At 41.5% G+C, this 22,570-nt stretch overlaps 2 protein-coding genes across 6 annotated transcripts in view; both read right to left on the bottom strand.

The window, feature by feature from the left end:
• Window positions 1-10,878, bottom strand: part of nhsl1b (NHS-like 1b) — a 101,570-nt gene extending 90,692 nt beyond the window's left edge. For 2 of the 4 annotated variants that reach the window (XM_026142744.1, XM_026142748.1), the window contains exon 1: window positions 10,212-10,877. In XM_026142744.1, the coding sequence (XP_025998529.1) occupies window positions 10,212-10,533 (322 nt within the window). In that variant the 5' untranslated portion in view covers window positions 10,534-10,877. Of the gene's footprint in view, window positions 1-10,211 lie in introns of all 4 variants that reach the window. The other 2 variants (XM_026142751.1, XM_026142746.1) reach the window with 2 other exon arrangements.
• Window positions 10,879-13,554: 2,676 nt separating this feature from the next.
• On the bottom strand, window positions 13,555-21,983 carry acbd3 (acyl-Coenzyme A binding domain containing 3). Of its 2 annotated transcripts, none has more exons than XM_026143070.1 (8): window positions 21,597-21,983; window positions 20,071-20,212; window positions 19,703-19,843; window positions 19,284-19,442; window positions 18,859-19,033; window positions 17,876-18,119; window positions 17,017-17,301; window positions 13,555-14,971 (listed from the first exon to the last, which is right to left on the bottom strand). In XM_026143070.1, exons 1-8 carry the CDS (start codon window positions 21,862-21,864, stop codon window positions 14,757-14,759), a joined length of 1,629 nt encoding a protein of 542 aa, XP_025998855.1. In that variant the 5' UTR covers window positions 21,865-21,983; the 3' UTR covers window positions 13,555-14,756. The 2 variants fall into 2 exon arrangements, with proteins under 2 accessions (XP_025998855.1, XP_025998854.1); XM_026143069.1 differs by having other exon boundaries at window positions 17,017-17,304; window positions 21,597-21,982.
• Window positions 21,984-22,570: the final 587 nt, after the last annotated feature.

Below are 22,570 nucleotides of genomic sequence, written 5' to 3'. Positions count from 1 at the left end.
CACATATATGCACAATGAGGTCTCTGTGGATGAGGCAGACAGCTAAAGCTGCTACAGAGGAAGATTCAGTAGTCAATGGGGATTCCTTTATGGAGTATGTCATATTTCACAGTGACACACACTTTCTCAGACACACATGCAAACACCATGGAGCCTTCTGCAGCGAGACGGTGATTAATGATGAGCCGAGAAAGTGCTTCAGGCAAAAGAAGGAAAAACAAAGGCTTCATACCGATGCCCATTTGAGTAATTAATTGAAAAGAAATTACCGAAGTAAACAAAACAACTCAAAACTCTCACTATGCATCTTTACGCCTGTTGCACTCGCAGGAATTTTTCTTCTAACTGTTTGAGAGTTTGAGCTTGCAGTCTGAGAGGACTTCCAAACCAAATACTTAATTATCTGAGAGGGAATAGGAAACTTCACTGAAAAAAATTCAGTAGTCCTGCAGCTGCCAAAGTTGTGATGTTATCATATCGACAAAATCAGTCCAGACTTCCAGTGTAAACACCTGTCAAAGTTCTCAGTCCTACATTTGTGGCAATTTCCACTACAGTAGGCATCCCTGGGAAAACATTTTACTACGATGACACACACAAGGTGAAAAAACAAAAAAACACCATACAGAGAGAGAGAACAGTCTCATGTTAAGTCACATACATCTCAGTGACTAATCAGACAGAAAGATAAACAATTCTGGCGATTTTGTGGGTGGTGAAAATGAGCCAGTAAAATTGGTCAGGGTGAGCTTAGATATTTATGGTGATGAGTCAAGACAGTCATAACTGTTCAGTCTAACAGGACAAGGTGAAGATTTTTTATGATCTTTACCAACATTAAGCTGACATACTTTAGGTTTACTCAAAGGAATATGGGTAAACCTAAAGTATGCTGGTATCCACCAGGTAATGGCTGCACGTTACGTCTTGAATTTTGTTTACTTCAACTTCTCTTTAAGGTGGCGGCAAAGGCATCAGGAAAGTCAAGCGTTAAAGAGTTTAAAGCCAAAAAATAAGGAAAAAAAACAACAAGTCAAAGTGATCAGCAGATTCTACTAAACTCTGCAGTTCAGCAAGCCTCTTCGCTTTATTGTGCTCTGTTGTCAATATAGGTCTAATGGAAACAGTGACGTGTAAGGTGGCACAGGCCATTGTTTACCATACAATCACCAGACAAACATGCAATAACCAAAGCCGCATAATGTAATCACTAAAGGGAGCCATAAAGTAGGGAGTGGGGTATGTACAATGAACCTCCTGACCACTGCCAGGAAGGTGGCACATTATCTTACAGCTCTGACAAAAAGAAAAGAAAAATAAACATTAGAAAAAAAAACAATCAAGAGAAAAGTTCCTGATATAATACATAATTAAGACTTTTTTTATACAAATAATTAGAGATTGCAGGCATAATGAAACTGAAGGCCATTATATGGAATGATTCCCAAGGCAGACTAATGTAATGTATAATTGAATGTACTTATGTAGCGCCAAATCACAACAGCTGCTTCAAGGCACTTTATTTTGTATGGTAAAGATCGTGCAACAGTACAGAGAAAATCCCAACGATCACACAACCTCCTGTGAGCAAGTATCAAGTAACCTCCGACTCAGAGAGGGCAAGCCATCTGCCGAGACAGGTTAGGGGTGAGAGTCAAGGGGGGATAGACACCGTGGAAGAGACCGAGATTAATAATAACTAATGATTAAATTCAAAGTGGTGCATAAACACAACCACCGGGCCACGGACCGGTACTGGTTCGTGAGCTGTTTGTTTCCGGGCCGCAAGAGTTGAGGCTCGGGTGAAATTAATGGTTTTCGGGGTTTTTACCGTTAACTCGGTTCCCCTGTGTCTTTTCCTGTGTTATAGTTGTGTCTTATTTTGAAAGAAATATTTAAGTGTTACCATATCAACCAGAGAGCGTTAAGGGGCAGAGAGGAGGATGTTACTCTCAGTGTTGTTGGTGCATTTCAGGAGGACGCTGCTAATAAAGTTACACAATTACACAGTGAATTCGCGTTTATTATTATATTTACAAAATACCACAGTTTTTGTCTTGGTCGTATCATTTTATTTTGTTATATTTGTCCGTGACACCTTAAAGGCTGGTCCGTGAAAATATTGTCAGACATTAAACTGGTCTGTGGCGCAAAAAAGGTTGGGAACTGCTGACATAGTGGGTGAAAAGAGGTGCATGAAGATGAAACACTCAGTGCATCATGGGAAACCCCCAGTAGCCTAGGCCTATTTCAGCACAACTAAGAGAGAGTTCAGGGTTACCTGATCCAGTTTTTTAAAAAACTATGGCTCCTTCAGGATACATAGTGATTTTACCATTCTAACAATCTTCCCAGCAGCATCAGTAAACACAAGAACCGTGTCCGAGCTTGCATATGACAAATAAAACTGAGGGTGAAACTACAAAGCTTACCCAACAACTTCCCTCAGACCGTCATCACCTCAAACCAACATAGCTGACACTTGATGCACGTCTGGAACTTTTCCATCACACAGCTGGTGAAACCTAGCCTTATATTATTAAGACTATCAACTGATTTCGCTATTGCCGGTCTATGAATTACAAGCAACGGGTTCAACCAGAAGTGTCAGTTGCACAATGCACATGTCTGAATAAACAAATCCTGAGATGTTCATCAAGTATTAAACATTACATCAGCTAGTCTACAAAAAAAAAAAAAAAAACTCTTGATGACCCTCTTGTCCCGCAACTTGTTTATTCAGCTGAGGATATTCAAGTTGGCTAATGTCGCCAGTGTTTACGGGACTAAAAATGTGCCTGAAAAAAGCCAGCCGACAGCTGTTTCTGAAGACTTATCATTCAGTCCAAATATAGCAGGAGGTTCACACCAGCCTCTGCCGTTGCAAGGTTTAAAGTGCAAATATTTCAATTTACCCCAAAGTCATCTGTTGCATCTAATCTGAAGCCTTGGCTTCATGTGATCTATATTCTGCAGACAGTGTTATTTGCTGCCAAGTGGCCCATTACATTTTATTTCTTTTAATGATAGACACTACATACCACTAAGAGAGTTTGAGTGCACGACCTGCATGCTTCTGCCTGTGTGTTCCTGTGTGAGCTTTGGTTAAGTGGCACAAGTGACAGATGTGGCAGAAAATCCTTGTTTATTTTTCCTCAGGCAGCCATTCAGACATGTGTGTATGGTGCGTTTCCAGGCCTTGAGTGCAGTTTTAGTGCAGATCCAGGATAACAATAGCCTTTATATTCCTGCTAGATGAGCTCCCACCTGCTGCAGTATGTCATTATGTACTGGATGGAATGGATGTGCCTCCCTGTCGGCCCATCTTCTTCCTTCCGTCTGCCTCTTGTACACATCACTGATAAACCACAATCTAATAATTGATAAAAATCCATCCTTTATTTTGCTCCCAACAGATGTTTGTGTAGCTTTACGTGACACTTTTTTTTACTCTTTAACGTCATAAAATAAACATGAAATGCTGCACCAGGTTTGCCACCACTGTGCAGCTGTTGTCCCTTTCGCAAAAAAAGAAAAAAGTCAAAGCAAGGTTGATACCCTCATAATATGCCCTGTTGTGGATCACTTTATACCAACTGCAAACATGTTTTTCTCTACAGGTTGCTTTACAGTATATAATGTCTAATAACACATGCAGGATACAGTAGATAGCAGTGCACGGTATTACATAAATGTACGAGTCAAGATAAAAGATTTTAAAAAAGATGAAATTTAAAGACGCAACTTTTAGTAGGAAATTCACGCCTTCATCTTTGGATATCTTGTAGGTTTTTCTGAATTAAGAATAACTAATCTCACTCATGCACAGCAATAAACTATATTGCTTCTCTCTTACTCTCACTGTTCTGCTATATCTACAAAAGGCTTCCCTGGACGCCAGACAAAAACGTGTAGGACAACATTATTAGAGTTTATTTTACTCACTGTGAAAGCTCTAACCATATATATATGGACACATCATATACACACATTCTTCCGGGTATTCATAAATCTTGAAAACTCAAGCTACTGTAAACAATGATTATCTGAAGATCAGTAAGTCAGTAAGTCAGCTAGTCAGTCATGAGGCATGTAATAACAGCTGTTTAACCACTATATAATATAAAATTACAACAATAAATTTTAAATAAAGGCAAGAATGAGCATTAAACACATTTAAAAAGGAACACATGCTTTAAAGGGGAAAAAAGGATAGCTGGAGGAAAAACAAAAGATAAGAAGAGAGAAAAGATCGTGACAAAAACTGATTATAAAAAGAGAAAGTCGAGAGTGTGAGCGTGGTCCTTGTCTTTGTTGTGGTCAGCATGGCAGTATAAGGGTTGACATCAAAGAGTAGAGGACGGACAGAGATGAGAGAGGAAAGGTCTGGAAACCATATGAAACAACAGGAAAAGAGAGCGAGAGCAAGGGAGTGAGCGAGGAAGAGACTTTAAAACAGAGGAAGGGAAAGTTGAGGCAAAAAGGAGAGCCGCTGAAAATTTGCTGAAATGTCATTTTACACTCACACAGAAGCTGTGAAAATGTTTTGCAATATTTCATGTAAAAAAAAAGAAGAAGGTATATTTGCATATATTTAGTTTCTGTGGTCTAGAGGCAAACACAGGATTTCACTTGAGATCTGCTGACGGTTCAGCTTTTGTTTGTCTCTCCGTAGGAAATACATTTGGGAACAAACATCAGGCTATTTGTGACACTTTTCCTCTAAAAACAATAGCTGTGTAAAAACCCGACCGTGACCTCGACTTGAATTTTCCAGCAGCGGTCCAAATGTAATGCATCTGTGTAAAGGCCTTTGAGTGTACAAATACACACATCAAAACAGATATATGAAAATAAAAATACCACAAAAACACACACAACCCTGAGGATGTCCCACTGCATCCTGTCAGGCAGAGGTCACGACAGTGGGGATTAAATCTTGCTCATCTCCCTGCATGCTGGTTAAACCCTGGATTACCCCACAGCACCCTCAATTGCCGACTTACTAACCTATAAGTCCATCATGTGGTGCTCTCTGATTGCGGAGATGTTCGCATGTTTGTGTGTCGACAGCAACAATGAAATCTCAACAGTAGGGAGACAGATTTATCTAATTAAGTTTACTGCCGTCAGCATAAGTCCCCAACCTTTTTTGCGCCAAAGACCGGTTTATGTCCGACAATATTTTCACAGACCGGCCTTTAAGGTGTCGCGGATAAATAAGAAAACCAGTACCAGTACAAAAAAAAAAAAGATTTATTCATAAGACACGGGAAAAGACCCAGGGAAACCGAGTTAACAATAAAAACGATTTAAAAAAATAACAACAAAAAGAAAAAACCCTGAAAACCATCAATTTCACACCCATGCCTCAGCTCTCACGGCCCAGTACCATATGACTCACAGACCAGTTAGGGTCTGTGGCCCGGGGGTTGGGGACCGCTGCTCTACTGGACTGAGATCTGGTGACTGTGGAGATCATTCAAGGACAGTGACATCATTGTCATGTTCACCAAACAAGTTACAAGTTATCCAATCAGCACACTGTGTCATAGAGAGATGGATGTGACCAGCAACAATACTCTGGTAGGATGTGGCATTGACACTGGAGTGGCACCCAGTGTGGTCTTCTGCTACTGTAGCCCATCTGCTTTGTGCGTTCAGAGATGCTCTTCTGCATAACTTCTTCAACAAGTGGTTATTTGACTTACTGTTGTCTTCCTATCAGCTTGAAGCAGTCTGGACGTTCTCCCGACATTAACAAGGCATTGCCACCCAGAAAATTGACAACCATTGAATATTTTCTCTTTTTTTGTGTTAACAAAAAGTTGAAAAGGTACATCTAGTGAATATTTGGGATCCAGCTTATCAGTTTGTTTAGTTAAGTTTATATTTAGAGACAGAAACGGAAACAAAAAACCTTTAAACAAAAAAAAAGAAAAAGAAAAAAAGGTGCTATAAGCAGCATCTGCTATTAGCAAAACTGTAATCGCAAACATATCCACCAGTTCAAGGATATTTTTGGACTTTCACAAGTGGAGATACAAATCAACCAAGATTATAAGGGCTTTCATCTGTTGCCATTCCAACACCGATGTGATATTTTTATTACTTTATATAAGTAAGGTCTCTCATGACATGTGGTTTGCTCAGGAAATAACTAGATCTATTACAGCTGCAGTTGAGTGACACAAGTGAGGAGGAGAAGCGGCCAGGAAACGGAGCCATTAACTAACCAGATTACCACAGCTTAGGCCTATCATCTTCTACTGGTGTAAAATAAGTGATAAAATACACTACTGTATACTGTAAGAATGATCTTGTGGCTCGAATCGGGGGTTAAACACAGTCAGGGCAGCGCTCGCATATACACAAATCTAAATTTAGCTGTTTCCTTATTAACTCGACTGTCTCCCACCATCAACAGCAAATCTGTCTCTGACAGATTATGTTTTAAGAAACTGCAAGACAGCACCGAGTCGATGGGATGTATCTAAATCCAGGGATGTATTGGAGCCGTGAGAGAGCACTGCCTGTAGATTCAAACACACAATCTCATACACACAGTCCAAGTCAGACACAGTTCACTGGCAATATCCCTCCACTTCCACAGCCCCTTCCCACTCATTTTCTCTCACTTTTTCCCTTCATTTCTTCGACCCATCTCTTTTGTTCCTGATGGGAGAAGGTCGACCTCTAGAACCAGGCCAGGCTGCCGGCGTTGGAACGAGCGCCGTGGGAACCGACTTGTGGATTCTGGCTGCGTAATGACTGCTCTCTATCGATGAATGAAGGGGACCACAGTGGGCCAGAGTGAATAGTGACTAGGGAGAACTGAGGTAGGATAAACAGGGCTGTGCATGTGAGTGTGCATTTGTGTGGCAAACAGGAAAAGAGGGTTAGAAAAAAAGCCACAAACACCAATTAGTTTATCCAGGCACGACTAATTTGTTGTTCGTTGGCTTTTGACATGGATGCAACTTTGATGTCAGTCAAGCAGTTCCACTGTTATTATCTGAATAACTGATTGCAGTCCCACTCTGAGGATGAACTCCCCCTCCCAACACAAGAAGAACCACTTGAACATAGCAACACACCCTAAACATGATAGCATACATTGCTACTCATGAAAGAGCATCGGGCAAAGACTATGCCTATAAATATCTGAGGGATAGGAGGAGGAATGTCCAAGCACTTAACATGTATATCAGTGTGTGTATGGGAGACAAGATGGACTGTAGACATTAGCAGGTCAGCTGGAAACATGCTTTTTTTTTTTTTTTATTCTGTGTGTGTGTGTGTGTGTGTGTGTGTGTGTGTGTGTGTGTGTGTGTGTGTGTGTGTGTGTGTGTGTGTGCGCGTGTGCACGCGCGCTAGTGGGCATCAAGTTAACTGACAAAAGAAGGCCCCAAGTTTCTCCTTTCTCCAATTAACCTTCACTAGTATGACCTACTTTTAACATTAAAATAGCATACTCCCAAATCTACCCAGAGTTATATTTGGCAGAAAAGAGTACGTTTCTAATATGTAGCTAAATTCATACTTCAAGTAAAAGTCAAGCTTGTGACATCACAGCGATGGCTACTTGGTGTACAGAAGTGCACAGACCTCTGGGGGAAGCAGAGTCTGGCGTGGTTCTCAAGGTCGAACTTTTCTCATGAGGAACAAAAGATGGGTTGTAGAGATGAAGGGGGAAAAATGACAGAAAATAGATAGTGGAGGGATACTGTCAATGAACGGTGTCTGACTTGAACTGTATTTATGAGTCTGTGTATCAGTATGAGCTCCAAAACAATCAAGTATTGATGAGAAAGCTAGAGAGATAGATGTTTGGATTAGTTAAGGCATAATAATACATCTTCATCTGGAACAAACAGCATGGTTAAGGGACTTGAAACTGTTTTTATTTCTACTATCCATGGCATTAGCCTTATTAATATTATTAATACAATTGCACTTAATACAAGTAATACACCAGGGTGGAGCAAACGAGATCCATGTGCCAAACTTAGCAGGAGTGGCTGTTGTTGGCAGCCAGCAGAAATCCAAGCTAACCAAACTAGACTTTGTTTAAACTCTTGACTCTGAGTGTCAGGTGTTCCCCGCTGAGGCATGAGAGGATGACCTGTGACCTTTGCTCTGGGGTCCGCTCCTTCAGAACACATGGATCAACAGTGGAATAAAGCAGACAAAATACACACAATGAGGAAATCCCATTTTCCTATCATGTCTCTGTTCAAACTGCCACTGATTACACTGAGTGTAGAGGTAGGAGTGCGCAAACACACACACTCTTACTTCGCCCTTCCTTCAATGTCAGTTTTTCAGTGCACAAGAGCCCCTCTTCATGCCCCTCACCAGTAACATGATCTGGCTCAGAGCTCTGAGGTTAGCGTAGGAACCCTGAGCCACAGGAGCAGAAGACAACAGGGTGACCAGCCGCAGATATTTACAAGCAGGCTGGTAAATTTATGTAATACAGTGCATTCCTCAGGGTTGGGTAGTCAGCACTACCCAACAAGCAACATACCATTATGTCTCATCAAGGATTTGAGGTAAACACCAACTCTAAACACTGTCATTTAACAGCCGCTCCTCACTTTGTAAACCAGTGAGAAACAGCTGTAAAATAGCACAACATGGCAAAGAATGCTTTGTTTCCTGGAGTCATGCGCATGACACAGTAACTTTTATTCAAATACCAAATTCAAAGTAACTCTGCCAGGTGTTCTGGCATATTCAGATCCAGGACTCTTTTCATGGATTAACGCTGGAGGGCACTTCAAAAAAAAAAAAAATACAGGTGTTTCCATGTGTGGAAAAAGCTGGCGTTGAGCTTCAGTGTCTGCGTTGTAATAAATCTAGACTCAGCGCTTCTGTAAACCTAACACACGGCTTTGAGGGCGTGTGGGAACTGCAGATCGCGACGTAACACACCGCATTCCAGCCTACTCTCTCACACCTCGTCTTCGGCTTCTGATGAATCAGGTCTTTAAATGAGACAAACCCTTTCAGAAAGAGCTCCCAGTCCCGCCTAAAACCGCATCAAAACTTCCAACAGGTACAGAAAATGGGAGCAGTCGAGTCATGACTGGGACTGGTTGCTGTCATGTAGTGGGCACCCCTACACCCCTTCACCTCCGTCTGGGATCTGTCTGCCTGTTCGGCTTATCATTTCTCTGCAGTCACTTTTGAACCTGTGTGTGTTTGTGTGACAAAGGGTGAGTCATATTTAGACACAAGGCAGGATGGACAGACGCAGATCAAATGCAGGAGGAAGGACAGTAAAAAGGAAACAAAAGTGAGTGAGTCAGAGATGAAATCCTCCTCTTTCACTTGGGTTTAGAGGAATTTGCACCAATCTTCCCAGCACTACTTTGCAATACATTTCGGAAGCAAGTTAGATAAGAAAAAGAGGCAGGGACTCAATAGAAAACATGATCCCTTAACTGCTGGGTTTACACACATTACCACATAACAGAGTCTTAAATAGGTGTCGAGAGGCAGATATGCAGTCATTCAAAGGCTCTGCCTCAGGTATGCAGCTCAGCAGGCCTGTCTCTCAGTCTTGCTTGCACAGTCACCAGAGCATGAGTCAGTCTCAGTTAATATTTAACCCTCCTAAAGGAGGGAGCTTTAATAAAAGCAGGCTAAACAAATCACAAAACTTTAAAAGTAAAGAAATTGATTTTCCATTTGTCTGTGTGTTTATCAGCTTTATGGACATTAAGGAGAGATGAGGAAGGTGAAGGGTCTCCTGGGATCTCAGTGCCCTTTGAGGACCTGGATACAGATGGCCAGTATGTTGAGAGGATATCCATCATTTCTGACACAATGCCCCTGTTAACATAAGTCCCAATCAGGCAAATAAAGCCATGTGGGCAGGAGTCAGTGGTCACTCCTCTTTGACTCTTTTAAAAAGACAAATCATGACAGTCACCTTGGACCTCTCCACACTACTGCGCATGTTATCATAACAGGAAAAGCCAGAAGGTAGACGCACCTCTCTCACACAGACATATTTAAACTCTCGAATCATACATAACATGCACATCATATCTACAAATATGAACTCACTGCATGCATTTTTGCATGTCTCTGGATCTCATTTAGTGCTCTATAGTGGCTTGTAAGCATTTCATAGAAAGCTAAAGTGATTGGAGCCGAAAGATCAGAGGGACAAAAACAAGTGGCCAACAGTGCAGACTCACGGATTTTCACTTTCTTGGGATCAAGCTTGTGGACTTCATCCTGCAGAATTTGCAGGCGCTCCTCGATCCTGCAGGATCTTCTAAACACCATCCCCGCCTCCATCTCGATGCCCAGGAAGATGTCGCTGGCATGTCGGGAAAGGTCGGAAAGTTGATGTATTACGTTAGTCAGCGTATGACAGCCAACCTCATCCAGCGATGAGAACAAAACGGGTTTTCGCAGTTTGCGTTTGCCGGCTTCTTCCCTGGGTTTCCAGCCATCCTTCTTCGCCGATAGCCTGCTCACACGGCGGGGCTCGATATTCCTCTGGTGAAAGGGCATATTTATTTCATACCAATAACTCCAGCGGGACCGAAAAGTGTTCACGCCGAGAAAAACAAAGCTTTAAAACAAACCCAACACGAACTCCCTCCCCGCGGTTGAGGAATAATCCTTGAATCCCGCCATATTCTGATTTTCAAAGCATGGGGACTTTGTGCTGCTGTACACTGCAGACGTTGCCTCCTAAAGTCTATTCAAATTCAACCAGACACAGTGCAGGCTGGAAAGAAAAAAAAATCACAAGGAAAAGTAGGGAAAAGTACAAATAAAAACCCGGAAAATACTACAACCACCTGTAGCGAGTGGAGCCGGAGCCAGAAAGAAGCGCAGAGTTTACCTGCCTCCCTCCGGAGAGAGCGGCCTGTCACAAAACAAGGACCGGAGCTCTTCAGAAAACGGAACAAGGAAGGAAACGAGCAGGAAACCTGGAAGCTGTAGATCCTGGATCGTATTTTTTATTTTTTTATTTATTATCTGAAATCAAAATTAAAATCTTTCTCAAATGGTTTGACTTAATAAGTCTTATACTTAGTTTTTTTTATTATATATATATATATTTATATAGAGTTAGTAAATCTCTCATCAACCCTAACCCTGACTTTACATAAGTACCCCCACCCCCACCCCCCAATAAATAAATAAATAACTGTCGAACACAAACATTCATTTTATTAATTTATTATTTTCGTTTTTCTGCAACTGAAAAAAAATGCCATCCATAAATTCAAAATTTGAGTCAGCTTAAATGGTCTTAGCATTTTAAGCTAGTACCTGTCACACTAATTTTGAATATGTCGAGATTGTCAGACACAAATGTAATTATATGTATTTTATAATTTCTAGAGTTTATTTCAATTTCTTACATTTTTAGCTATTTTGAGTTAGTAAGTCTCGGATCGTTTCTCAGTTTCTCATATTCATGAAAGTCATCAAGTCAAAAATCATAGCGTTAACAAAATGATATGTAGGTAGCGTAGTCTGGATACTTTGAGGTAGTCATGTTATTTTCTTGCTATTTCGCTAATGTTTCTCTTGTCTGTTGCACATTTATTTTTAAAGGGGAATTTGCCCACAGTTATTACAGAGCAAACAGACATAAGTTTTTTTCATACCATTTAAAATAACCTCATGGTAACACATTCTCTGAACACTTGTCTGTAATTTATGACCTCAGTGTGTGCACATGGCATGTTTGTCCAGCTCCTCTGTTCACCATCTGACATTCCCATATCTGCTCTTTAAATTCCTCACAGCTCTTTTCAAGGGCACACCATCCCCTCAACTCACTTTTAAAATTAACAGGCCACAAGTTCAGTGGATGAAGTCCTGTCTCTGCTCCGTAGCTATTAATGCGCCCCCTGGTGTCTTTTAGTGAATACTGCAACTCCCAGCATAGTTGCAAGCATTCCTGTCACTTTCACCGTTTTCTCATTACTCAATATGTTCTATGTGGCAATAGTTTAGTAGCACGTTGCTCAATATTTGCATGTGAAATGTTGGATTTATGCCCCCACCGCTCTGAATATTGAGACACCCCACATACACAGAAAACACAAAGTTAAGTGGATTGTTCTCTCAGGCATGAGCAATATCCGCATTTGTCCTTCCCTCAGCACAAATTGTGTTTGACAGGAAAGCAGCGTGAGGATGACACATTTACTACTGGTGGAAAAAGGAACAAGCCTGACAGTGGCGTGTTGTTCCAAGGCCATTTTTTGGTGTCCTCACATTTCCCGTATCCTCTGTTTGTTTAAAATACAAATCTTCTCGCCACTTAACTACTGGGAGGCAAGACCCATGAGCTTGTGTCGCTGCAAATCAAGCACATGGGTAATCAACTGTGAGTGAACCGGCACTGTCTTCTTATTAAATGAGTTACATCCACTTGTGCTTTTTCTGCTGACGCCTTGGTGCTATAGAAACCAGAGCAAGCAGCAATAAGCAGACAATTATAGAGATGAAGATACGTTTAATCAAGATTAAATATATGCCCAAAAAGATCTTGCAAATCATAAGAGATCCAAACATTAAAACCATACAAAAAAAATGAAATTTTATGTTAAGGGAGTCTCGTACTTTCTACAAGTTTTGGACTTTCATTCGGGGTAAAATGCACGTGTCATACTACAGTGCATTCATTCGCAAAAAACCCACAGCCTTCTTCCACATTTAAAAACCCATACATAAACATCATTTATAGATTTATTTACATACAAGGCTTAAACATCTCAAATCAAACCCTTTGATGAGCCACGAACAAAAAAAAAAAAAAAAAAAAAAAAAAAAAAAAAAACACATCACATTTGAGGTTACGGGGACTTTCTTGACGTTTACGGCTTGTGTGAGCCGCAAGTAGTGACATTCTGTTGCACAAATCATTGAATGGATTTGGAGGCAGGAGTCATTAAATAATGATGCTCTGCAAACACTGGAGGGTTAACTGGCTTGCAAGATACTCCGCCTCTGTCTTTAAAGTTGCTTTGCATTTACACACACCCACACACACACACAAAAAAAAAACTAAAGTGTGATAAAGTGAAATCAAATGTCCTCGATGCCCACTTGCCATATTCGACAATCACTTTGATTCAGAGAGCACAGTTCATACAGCAATTCTCACAACGCACTCAGATGTTGGGTACATATGTCATGCGTAGCTGAAGAACAGAATGAATCTAAATTACATTTTCAATAATAATAAAAAAAACATTTAAATGTTAGTAAGCAACCGTGTCACGCAGAACACAATTCTAATCAGCTCTTTTTTCCTTTTTATTTTTTTAATTCATAATGTTTGAGATGACAACTCAAAGAGGAAGAAAGGAAAAAAGTAGACAAAACAGAGTTTTGTGTTATGGATTTTCTACACAGATGTAACAGTGTGTTATGACCTAAAAAAAAAAAAAAAAAAAAAAAAAAGGATGGTTAGTTGAGTTTATTGTCACGTGCGTGTCAGAGCTCTGAACAGGAAAACAGGAATGATAAAACAAATCCCCCTGCTAACATTGACAACACAAGCTCTTTCTTTTTTGTGAGTCTTTAATTAACAAGTGGTGAACAACACATATGATAAGGGACTGTCAACAAGCAACTTTTTTCTTTTGTAAAAACTCAAACGGAAAAACATTTGTGGGAGAACGGAAATTACTCCTACACCGATTTGACTTTTACACTTCTTACACTGTGACGCTTCTGCAGCCGATAAGGCTCACAGCCATAAATTACCATGTGAATGATGTTTTGCACACCCTCCTTCAACACCCATGTTACTGAATGACTTCTTGCCGGTCCTTCATAAATGATGCAAGTTTAAAAAGACACACACTGCTGTTGTAACCTGACTCTCGAAATAAGTATAAGAAACAGAACGTTTGCGAGAAGAAGATGAAAAAGACCACTCGTTCCACTTCACAATCCTCTCAGATCTTCATACAGGTACGGTGGCTTTGTGACAACAAAAAGGATGAGCAGGTTTGAGAACCCGGGCTGTTTAAATGAGTGAGAACACAATTGGCAAAGACCAGACGATCTCTGAGTAAAAGGCATAGTGTTATGAAGCACATCTTTAATAATAAATTGATTTCTAACATTGTCCTCTGTGTACTTTTGGGATAAACAACCACCTTTTCCACTCAAAAGCAAACAAACAAACAAACAGAAAAAGAAAAGAAAGAAAGGGAAACATAGGCTCGTGGAGCCGCCAAGTTTCCATTTGTGGTTATGATAGCATCACTTGGAGCACAAGCAGCCACAACGCCACCGTGTTGGACAGTGCTGGGCTGGGCTTTGGTGACTTAAGTGGAGCCCAGGGGAGGAAACTGGTGAAATATATCATGAGAGCAAAGTCCTACAGCTTGGTGTGAATGCAGCAAGGACAGGTGGTGAATATACAACGGGTATACGCACTCCTCTTCCAAGGGCTCGATAACGGGATCTAGCATGGGTGCATCTTGGGTCACGCGTACACATACAGTAAATACATATTAGTCGAGTCTCCAGACTACGACTCCAGATGTGTCTCTTTGTCTCCCTCTGGTGGTTTAATCCAGAATTAATCTGGTAGTTTCCTCCTTCACACACACGCACACATACACACAAATACAGGCTGCCTTCACACAAATCTTCACCCTCCCCCCCCTCACAAACACACACACGCGTACATACATATATTTATATATACGAACATACACACTCCTTGGCTCCCCTTGTGTCTGTATTCAGGCTTATCTGGTGTAGTAGACTCTGTAGTAAACACTCTTGGAGCGCCAGAGTGAATAGGAGTTGTCGAACTTGAGCAGGTAGACTCCGCGACCTGGGTACTGGTGGCTGCCGGCGTACACCTCCTCATGACAGTCCCTCCGGTAAACCGGTACAATCTCATCCACCTGAGGCTTCCCTGCCTCCTTCTTGGCCTTCTCTTCCTCACTGGTTGGCTCGCCTGCAGGTAAAAAAACAAACAAAACATAAACAAAAACACAAAAACAAAACAAAAACAAAAAAAACCACCAATGCATTATTTGCGCAAACAAAAATACATTTTGTGCTGTATGATTTTTGCATTACATTCCAAGAAATGAGCCCAACAGCGGGTATTCCTTACAGGTTAGTGTGAGAGGTAAAGAAAACACTAGAACTTAAAGGTGACAAAGCATCCAAACATTTAATTGGACTGTGAGAACAGCACAATATCAATATTATTTAAAAAAGTGAATGTTGTTCAATAATTTGACTGCCAGTATTCAGTCATATGCTTTCCTTTATATGACAAAAGATAGGCAGGACTTTTGTTACAATGGCAAGAGTCAGTGGATAATTAATTATAAGTGTAGGATAAGAATAAAATATTAATGGAAAACTAGTTACTAATCTCTCAAACGGGCTTATAACTGAAGCCACAGAAATAAAGCACAAGACAACACTAATTAGAGCATTGACAGCCTTCATGCAGACTTTGTGTGTACATGTACAGAAGTGCATGAGCATCATGACAGACACTTTTTTTTTTAAATTTCTTAGCAAATATTTTATTTTCCCAGTAGTTTTGTAACAAATAACTTGGCACTAAGTGATATAATCGCATGTCTCTCGTTCTGTGGACCGACTCCACCGTTCTGTTGTGCAGAGGGCAGCAGTAGGCTACGTTCACACTGCAGGTCTTAATGCTCAATTCCGATTTTTTGATCAAATCCAATTTTTTTTGTCTGCTTGTTCACATTACAAATAAAATGTGACCGCAAACGCGCTCTAGTGTGAACCCTCAAAGCGGCCCGCATGAGCAAAAGAAGACGTCACACACAACGCCCTCTGTTTAGATCCAGACCAAACAGTATTATTTGACTGATGGCCCTTAATATAAAGACTTGTTTCGGGTCTTACGTTTCCCAATTTTGCTTTAAGTTATAAAGCTATTTTGTTATTTACATATGGCCTAATAATTATCCTTATTGCTGTTTTAGAGAGGAGCGGTGCTTCAAAGGATAGTTACAGATTTCTGTCAGAATCTGCAGATTATACAGTACGAATAAAATGTTCACGTTTTTCCAATGCTGTCTTCCCAACAGTTTCACTAACATCTACACGGGATGGCCACGAAGCATTCGCGATGTCTTATCGGGCACTTCTCCAGCGCTGATACTTGGCGTCTGTCTTGTGTCAGTGACGTAAAAGACGGATTTAATGCAACATGACCATTCAAACAGCAGTCGCTTTCTGAAACATCAGATATGTCTCGCATTCAGTACCACATATGAAAGTGACCCAGATCGGATTTGAAAATATTGGATTTGTGCCATTCACACTGTCATACCATGATCGGATATGGGTCAAAAAAGTCCAATTTGATGCGCTTTCGCATGCAGTGTGAACGTAGCCGTAGTGTCACACACAGTTAACCAGTTCTCAGCTTATTCTGATATGACAAGCATTTGAACTGACGGTAGTTCTCTTAAGCAAAAGGATGACCACCATCGCCAGCTACAGTCCAAGATACTGGAACTGGAGCACCATTAACGGTGGGACAAAGTGCTTTTTGGAGAGGGATGATCAACCTGACCAACAAGCCAATCAGCAGGGAAAATACAGGAGGGGAACAGTCAGGGCTAACTGGTTAGAGGCAACTAAACTTTCAAAATAAGAGTTTAAGTGTTGCCACTAGTAAAACTATATAAATATAATTCACTATTTAAATTCCCTATATATTATATATAAAAACCAAAAACAGCTGTACGGCTTATACCCAACAGTGAAAGGAAACAGTCACAGTAGTGGTTGACACAGCCGCCTAACCCTGGTTCGATCCTGGGGGGAGAACAAATCATTGTAGGGGTTGTATGGGGGCATCCAGCATGAATAATTAACCAAACCAATCATGGTATGATTAAGTGAGAAGCCTCAAGGCTGTAATGCATAACTGCTGTTTACATAATAATAAGGAATGTGTTTAAGTACAGCAAGTAAAAAAAAAAAAAAAAAAACTACCCTCACCTTCATCATCTTCATCCTCTTCACTGGACTCTGACACGTGCACGCTGACTGAAGCAGAGGCTGCGTCCGTCCACTCGAAGAAGACCCCAAAGCCGATGTCGTAATAGTCTGTAGCAAACTCCCAGAACAGGTACGAGCCGTCTTCATGAGTGGGAACACGCACCGTCACCACCTCGCCGCGCCCCACCGTGATCACGCTGTCTGCGTCCTGACGGATTTTCTCCTTGAAGTCCTTGATCTGTGGCCGTGTCCACATGGAAGGAGCAGCTATGACTGGTGGGGATTCTGCTGCAATCAAAAGGAAAGAGAAGACATTATCTATTTTCTACCAGATTTCTTACAAAACAAACAGTGCATTCCCTAATAAGCGATTCCCTTCCAGCATATACAGACCGAATCCCAAACAAGCTCAACTTGGAGGAAACCTGTGTGTCTCAGAACGATCAGAGAAAACCAGAATCCATGTGCATAATAGCAAAGATTTGTTTTTGCAGGCACAGCTACCCCAGCTTTATTTATCATTCCACTGAACAGGAAGAAGGAAGTCATTTGGAAAGGGATATGTGTTTTGGATTCACACCAAGGACTTTTGCATATCTACTGTGATGTCTTTTACTCCTGTAAGCGGAATATGTGACTGGAGGAAACCTAAACCAACACATTATTGTGTGTCACTTGTTCCAGCTCTTCTGCCCTCCAGGTTACATCAACAAGGGCACAGCAGATAAGCATCAGGTTTCAAGCTTGGCAGACCGCTTCACTGCTCTGACAGAGAGCTTACCCTGTCTGACCCCTAGTCATTAGCCGCTCCAATATTTCATGCTTTTATTTTGAGATGGATATAGAGCAGCCCACCAACCTAATAAAGGTCCATTCTCTGAGACCTCTTCTGCCGGTTCAGGCTCTGGCTCCCGATCCATACTTTCTGAGTAAGAGTCTGACTGGCCTCCATTGATTGTTGGAGCTTCTTCTCCAGTCTGTGGTGAAGCAGCACACAATGGTCCGGCTGAGGATGCGGGGATGGGTTCACCTGTGTGGAAGCTGCTAGATTCTAGGGTGCCCTGCACCATTGAATCAGACTGCTGCTGCTTCTGTAAGGCCGCCTAGGATGAGAAAGAGAAACCAACAATCTAGTTTCACCAGGGCTGTGTTAGGGTTGGATAAGATTATTAACAATTAAATTTCCATCTTCTGGCAACATCCTATACATCTCGAAAACCGAAGGGTCTGTTTTTCAGCTTTGCTGCATACGAGTAGACCTAGGGCTAGACTTTTGAACAACTGATTTGCTCAGGGATTTTTCATCTTAGTCTTTGTTTGAGGTTTTTGTTTACCACACCTGGCTGTTAAAAATGGTATAAAATAAAGTAATTCAAGTCAAAAGGTTTAAAACATTTTTGGCTATTTTTCAATAACTCCTTTGCAATTTAACAGTTCACTTGAGCTGGAAGGACTCTAAAGGGAGGCCGATGTCTTACAGGAAGGTTTTATGCATCAGTCAGGATATTAAAGAGGACATGAATAAAGGTGCGTGCTGTCAAGACATATACCACCCAGTTTGGAAGGCTAATTATTAGCAAGGGATTTCTACACTAAATCTATCCTAGATAATACAGCTGCTAGGCTCTGACACACATTCCTTTCAGTCAGATAATGAAGAGTTAATTAAGGGACTAATCTCAGGGGTCAACTGATCAGATTGAATTTGGGGCCAAAGAAAGACCTGCAGGCAATCCTTCTAATCTATTCTAAGTACTCCCACATTAACTGCAAATCCTATATATTGAACAATAAAACTCAATCAGTGAAAAGTCTATGTTATGTTGAGATTCTGCATCCTACCTGTTGCTGGGCCAGCTGGACCTGGTAGAGCTGCTGCATGTACTGCTGATAGTGCTGCTCCTGCAGCTGACGGATGAGGCTCATCTGCTGCTCAGGGCTGTTTGGGTACTGCTGAGCAGCATACTGTTGGAACTGCACCGCTGTCTGCGCATTTAATGCTGCCATTATCTGTTGTCTGGTTACATTAAAATGAATGACAATGGAAATACAGGAAAACAACAGGAAGTCAGACAGATTTGTAGTGAGATTTTCATCTTTGGGCCAAGTGTCAGCACAGGACTAACCCTTGTTTTCGGTCTCACAAAATACGTGGAAATAAAAAGTGATTTAAAAAAAAAAAAAAAAAAAGCATACAGATTTAAATACAAAAGGAGAGGAATGCTTCTATATAAAATTAAAAAAGAAACAACAAACACCACACATACTTCTGCTGCTCAATCCGTAGCCTCTCCTCTTCTGCCTGCCTCCTTTCTTCTTCCTCTCTTCTAAGCCTTTCCTCCTCCTCAAGCCTCCGTCTCTCTTCCTCCAGCCTCTGTCGCTCCCTTTCTTCCTCTTCCCGCCTTAGACGCTCTTCTTCTTCTCTCCTGAAGAAGAGAATTGAATGATTTAAATAATGTAAATGGATAAAAATGCATAATTTACATGCAAACAAAAGCCCAAACTGTGAAATATACATGAATATCACGACATTCTAACAAGGTCAAATACTGTATAACCTATCCACCCAAACTAACCACAGCTTTCCAGCTTTTCTAGATAAATAGAGAGCAAATTGAGGTAGAAACTAAATTTAAGACACACTAGCAGATGAATGTCCCTTGGACAAAGAAGCTGATCCTCCCACCTTTTCCTCTCCTGCTCCTCCCTTTCGATCTTGTGTGATGTGACGTATGGGGCAAAGAGGTTACAGCATTTGTTAAGTAGCTTGACAAACTCCACCATGGCATCGTCCTTCTCCATGTTACCCAGTGAAGCCCACTCTTTCCTGCACACAGGTCAAGGTGTAGACAATAATAGGTGCATTATTTTTTTAAAATTTCATTCTGAACAGGATGATTTTCACCCATTGTCTGAATCCATTTCAAACTGTTAATGAGTAAAAATGCACGAGTGTGTATTTCCTGATACAAAGCAAAAATCACTGAGATGTCCACTACAATCCAAAGGTCACATGCATGAACACACACACACACACACACAAGCTGGTGTTACCTGCGGTCGTTGCCCAGGACATCAAAGAAGCCGACCTCTGGTGAAGCATCGGGATTGTAAGGACCGAGTAACACCTGTTTGTGCAGAGCCACCAATCGAAGCTTCTCCTCATAGGTCGGGTGGAAGGCCTTTCCATCTTTATCTGAAGGCAGCAAAGTGGAAGCAATGAGTTTGCAGGCAATCCTGTTAATGTCCACCTGCAGTGAATACTACAGTGCAGCTTGTGTGCACAACAAGGTAGTAAAAACTCCCACGTACAGGAGTGTTATGTTCTTGTGCCAAGACTGTAAAGCGCAGATAATTACTCCTAACTGTGCTCTCCCACTCTAAACTTTTCAAGCTTCTTTGTGGTTAAAATCATTAAGAATGAAACACTGAGATGACATTAGTCATACCTAAAGCTTGATTTAAGGTGAGGCAAAAGGGAGATTTAGGCAGCTGAGTTGAGCAAGTTGAGCAAGTAGACCTAACCCTGTCTGACACACTGACAAGGATACAAAGCCCAGATTACTATCACACAGAGTGGCAGCCAGGCCCCGACCTGTTTGCACAGTCATCACAAGTGTTCTGCCATAATACAAACAGCACAAATGCCCAGTGTTCAATGCAGCTTACACTTGTGTACGATGACTGGAAAGTATGGACACAGTATTTTGCAGGATTTGTGGCTTTTTGTAAAGCAGACATATAGAACTAGCTAGAATGGTCAGGCTGCAGAATATAGCCACACATATCACAATTTCTTTTCCAATTATTCAACTACTTAGGGTATTTCAATATGCTTTAAATCCACCCCAGCATGTCCAGAAGGCCTAAAAATGGCTCCCAGAGCACACATAAAAGTAGTACTACAAGTAGTAGCAACATAGGAGTGATATGAAAGGGCAGGTGTAAAAACAGTCAAGCCGTCACATAAACCCCCCCATAGACTGAAAACGTGGTTAACTGCTTTTAGGGGCGGCGAGCTAAAACTATGCAGCAGTTGTATCCTCAGAATAATAATTCCTCCAGCACAGCAGGAACTTGTCATTGAGTACTTTGGGAGGAAAAATCTTTGAGGGCAGCTGCCACCTGATGCAGTCCCGCTTCAGTCACAGCAGAGGGAGAGCGTGTTTAAAAGCTCCTGAACACATCCCAGAACAAGCTGTCATTCAATTGGAATGGAAATCTTCCTCGTTTGGTGGAGGAAGCATGCATAGAAATATGCAAACTGGTAATAAGTATAGTCACTCCTCTTTGGTGCAAAGACAAAAACCCAGAAAGGAGACAACAGTGGCAAATCAGCTGACACAAAGGGGCCACTCACAAGTGCCGTGGTTGTTTTACCCTTTAACGGCCAGCAGCGTTAGATACTAGTTAGCCGTGAAGCTAATGTAACACCGAGGCTGACAGCAATAGCACCAGTCCCGGTGGTGACAGCTAGCAGCTAATGCTAGCAACCTGCTAGCCTGAACCAGCGAGCGCCACACTTTAAACTGTTCGAGCAGCTTTCTCACCGCTTGGGGATTGAAACAAACATGAAGTACCTTTAAAAAATTTAAGGGCCATTCCGTACAGCTCCAGCAGAGGAAAGCCCCATTTCCTCTCTATCGCACATTTGGCAGTCTCTCCATCTTCGCCTTCAGCGCCGCCCGGCTTATCTGTGCTGGGTTCCGTGGGTATGGACTCCGGTTCTTCGGCCTGGCTCTGCTCGCCCTCCGGGTCCGGAGTGAGGGTGAGGCCATCGATGGAAACTTCGAGCCGGCTAGAAGTAGCGCTGTCGAGGTCGCCGCTCTGAACCTCTGTCGCCATCATGTAGACTGTCAGCTGAAGCAGCCACGTACCTACTTCCGTTTCAATCTAGCGGAAGTTCCGGTTGTTTTCTCTCCCCTCACCGATGTAAATAATGACGAGGTCTTACCAACAGATAAAAAGACTTGCCCAAAAACAAACAACCCCCCCCCCCCCCCCCCCCCCCCAGCATTTTATTAACCGTCACGTACACTAACGGACACATATAAAAATTAACATGTATTTTAAAATATGCAATGGATAAATTGTCTTTTTTTTAATCGATTTTCCATGTTTTCCATATAACGATTTTATAAGCTTATGCTTCTTCCTGCTCCTTTTTGAACATGAAGGTTATTTGTAGTTGTGGTTGCTCGTTTTCCTTTTGTTTTGCTTTGTTTATTTGTCTCTTTTAATTCTATGTTGTTGTACTTTTTCAACATGTTCAAAATAAAGATACAATCTATCAATGTCAATAACCGGTATGATCATCCCTATTCTTCAACACATTTTGAACTCACTTTGTCAAGCTTTCTTGGAATGTCTTTAAAAAGTCTTTGGGAATAGTTCTCCAGGCTTCTTGAGGAACATTCAGATCTCTTCTTTGGATGTGAGGAGCTATCCGGGTATGCTTTTTACTGCACTGGCAGTGTGTTTGGGATCATCATGCTGAAAAAGCCATTGCCAATCGGATGCTTCCCAGTTTTGTTTTGTTTTTTAGTTTTCAAAA

Source organism: Astatotilapia calliptera, chromosome 15 (assembly GCF_900246225.1).
Source record: "Astatotilapia calliptera chromosome 15, fAstCal1.2, whole genome shotgun sequence".
NCBI classification, from domain to species: Eukaryota; Metazoa; Chordata; class Actinopteri; order Cichliformes; family Cichlidae; genus Astatotilapia; species Astatotilapia calliptera.
This window is presented reverse-complemented; position numbering and strand designations above follow the sequence as displayed.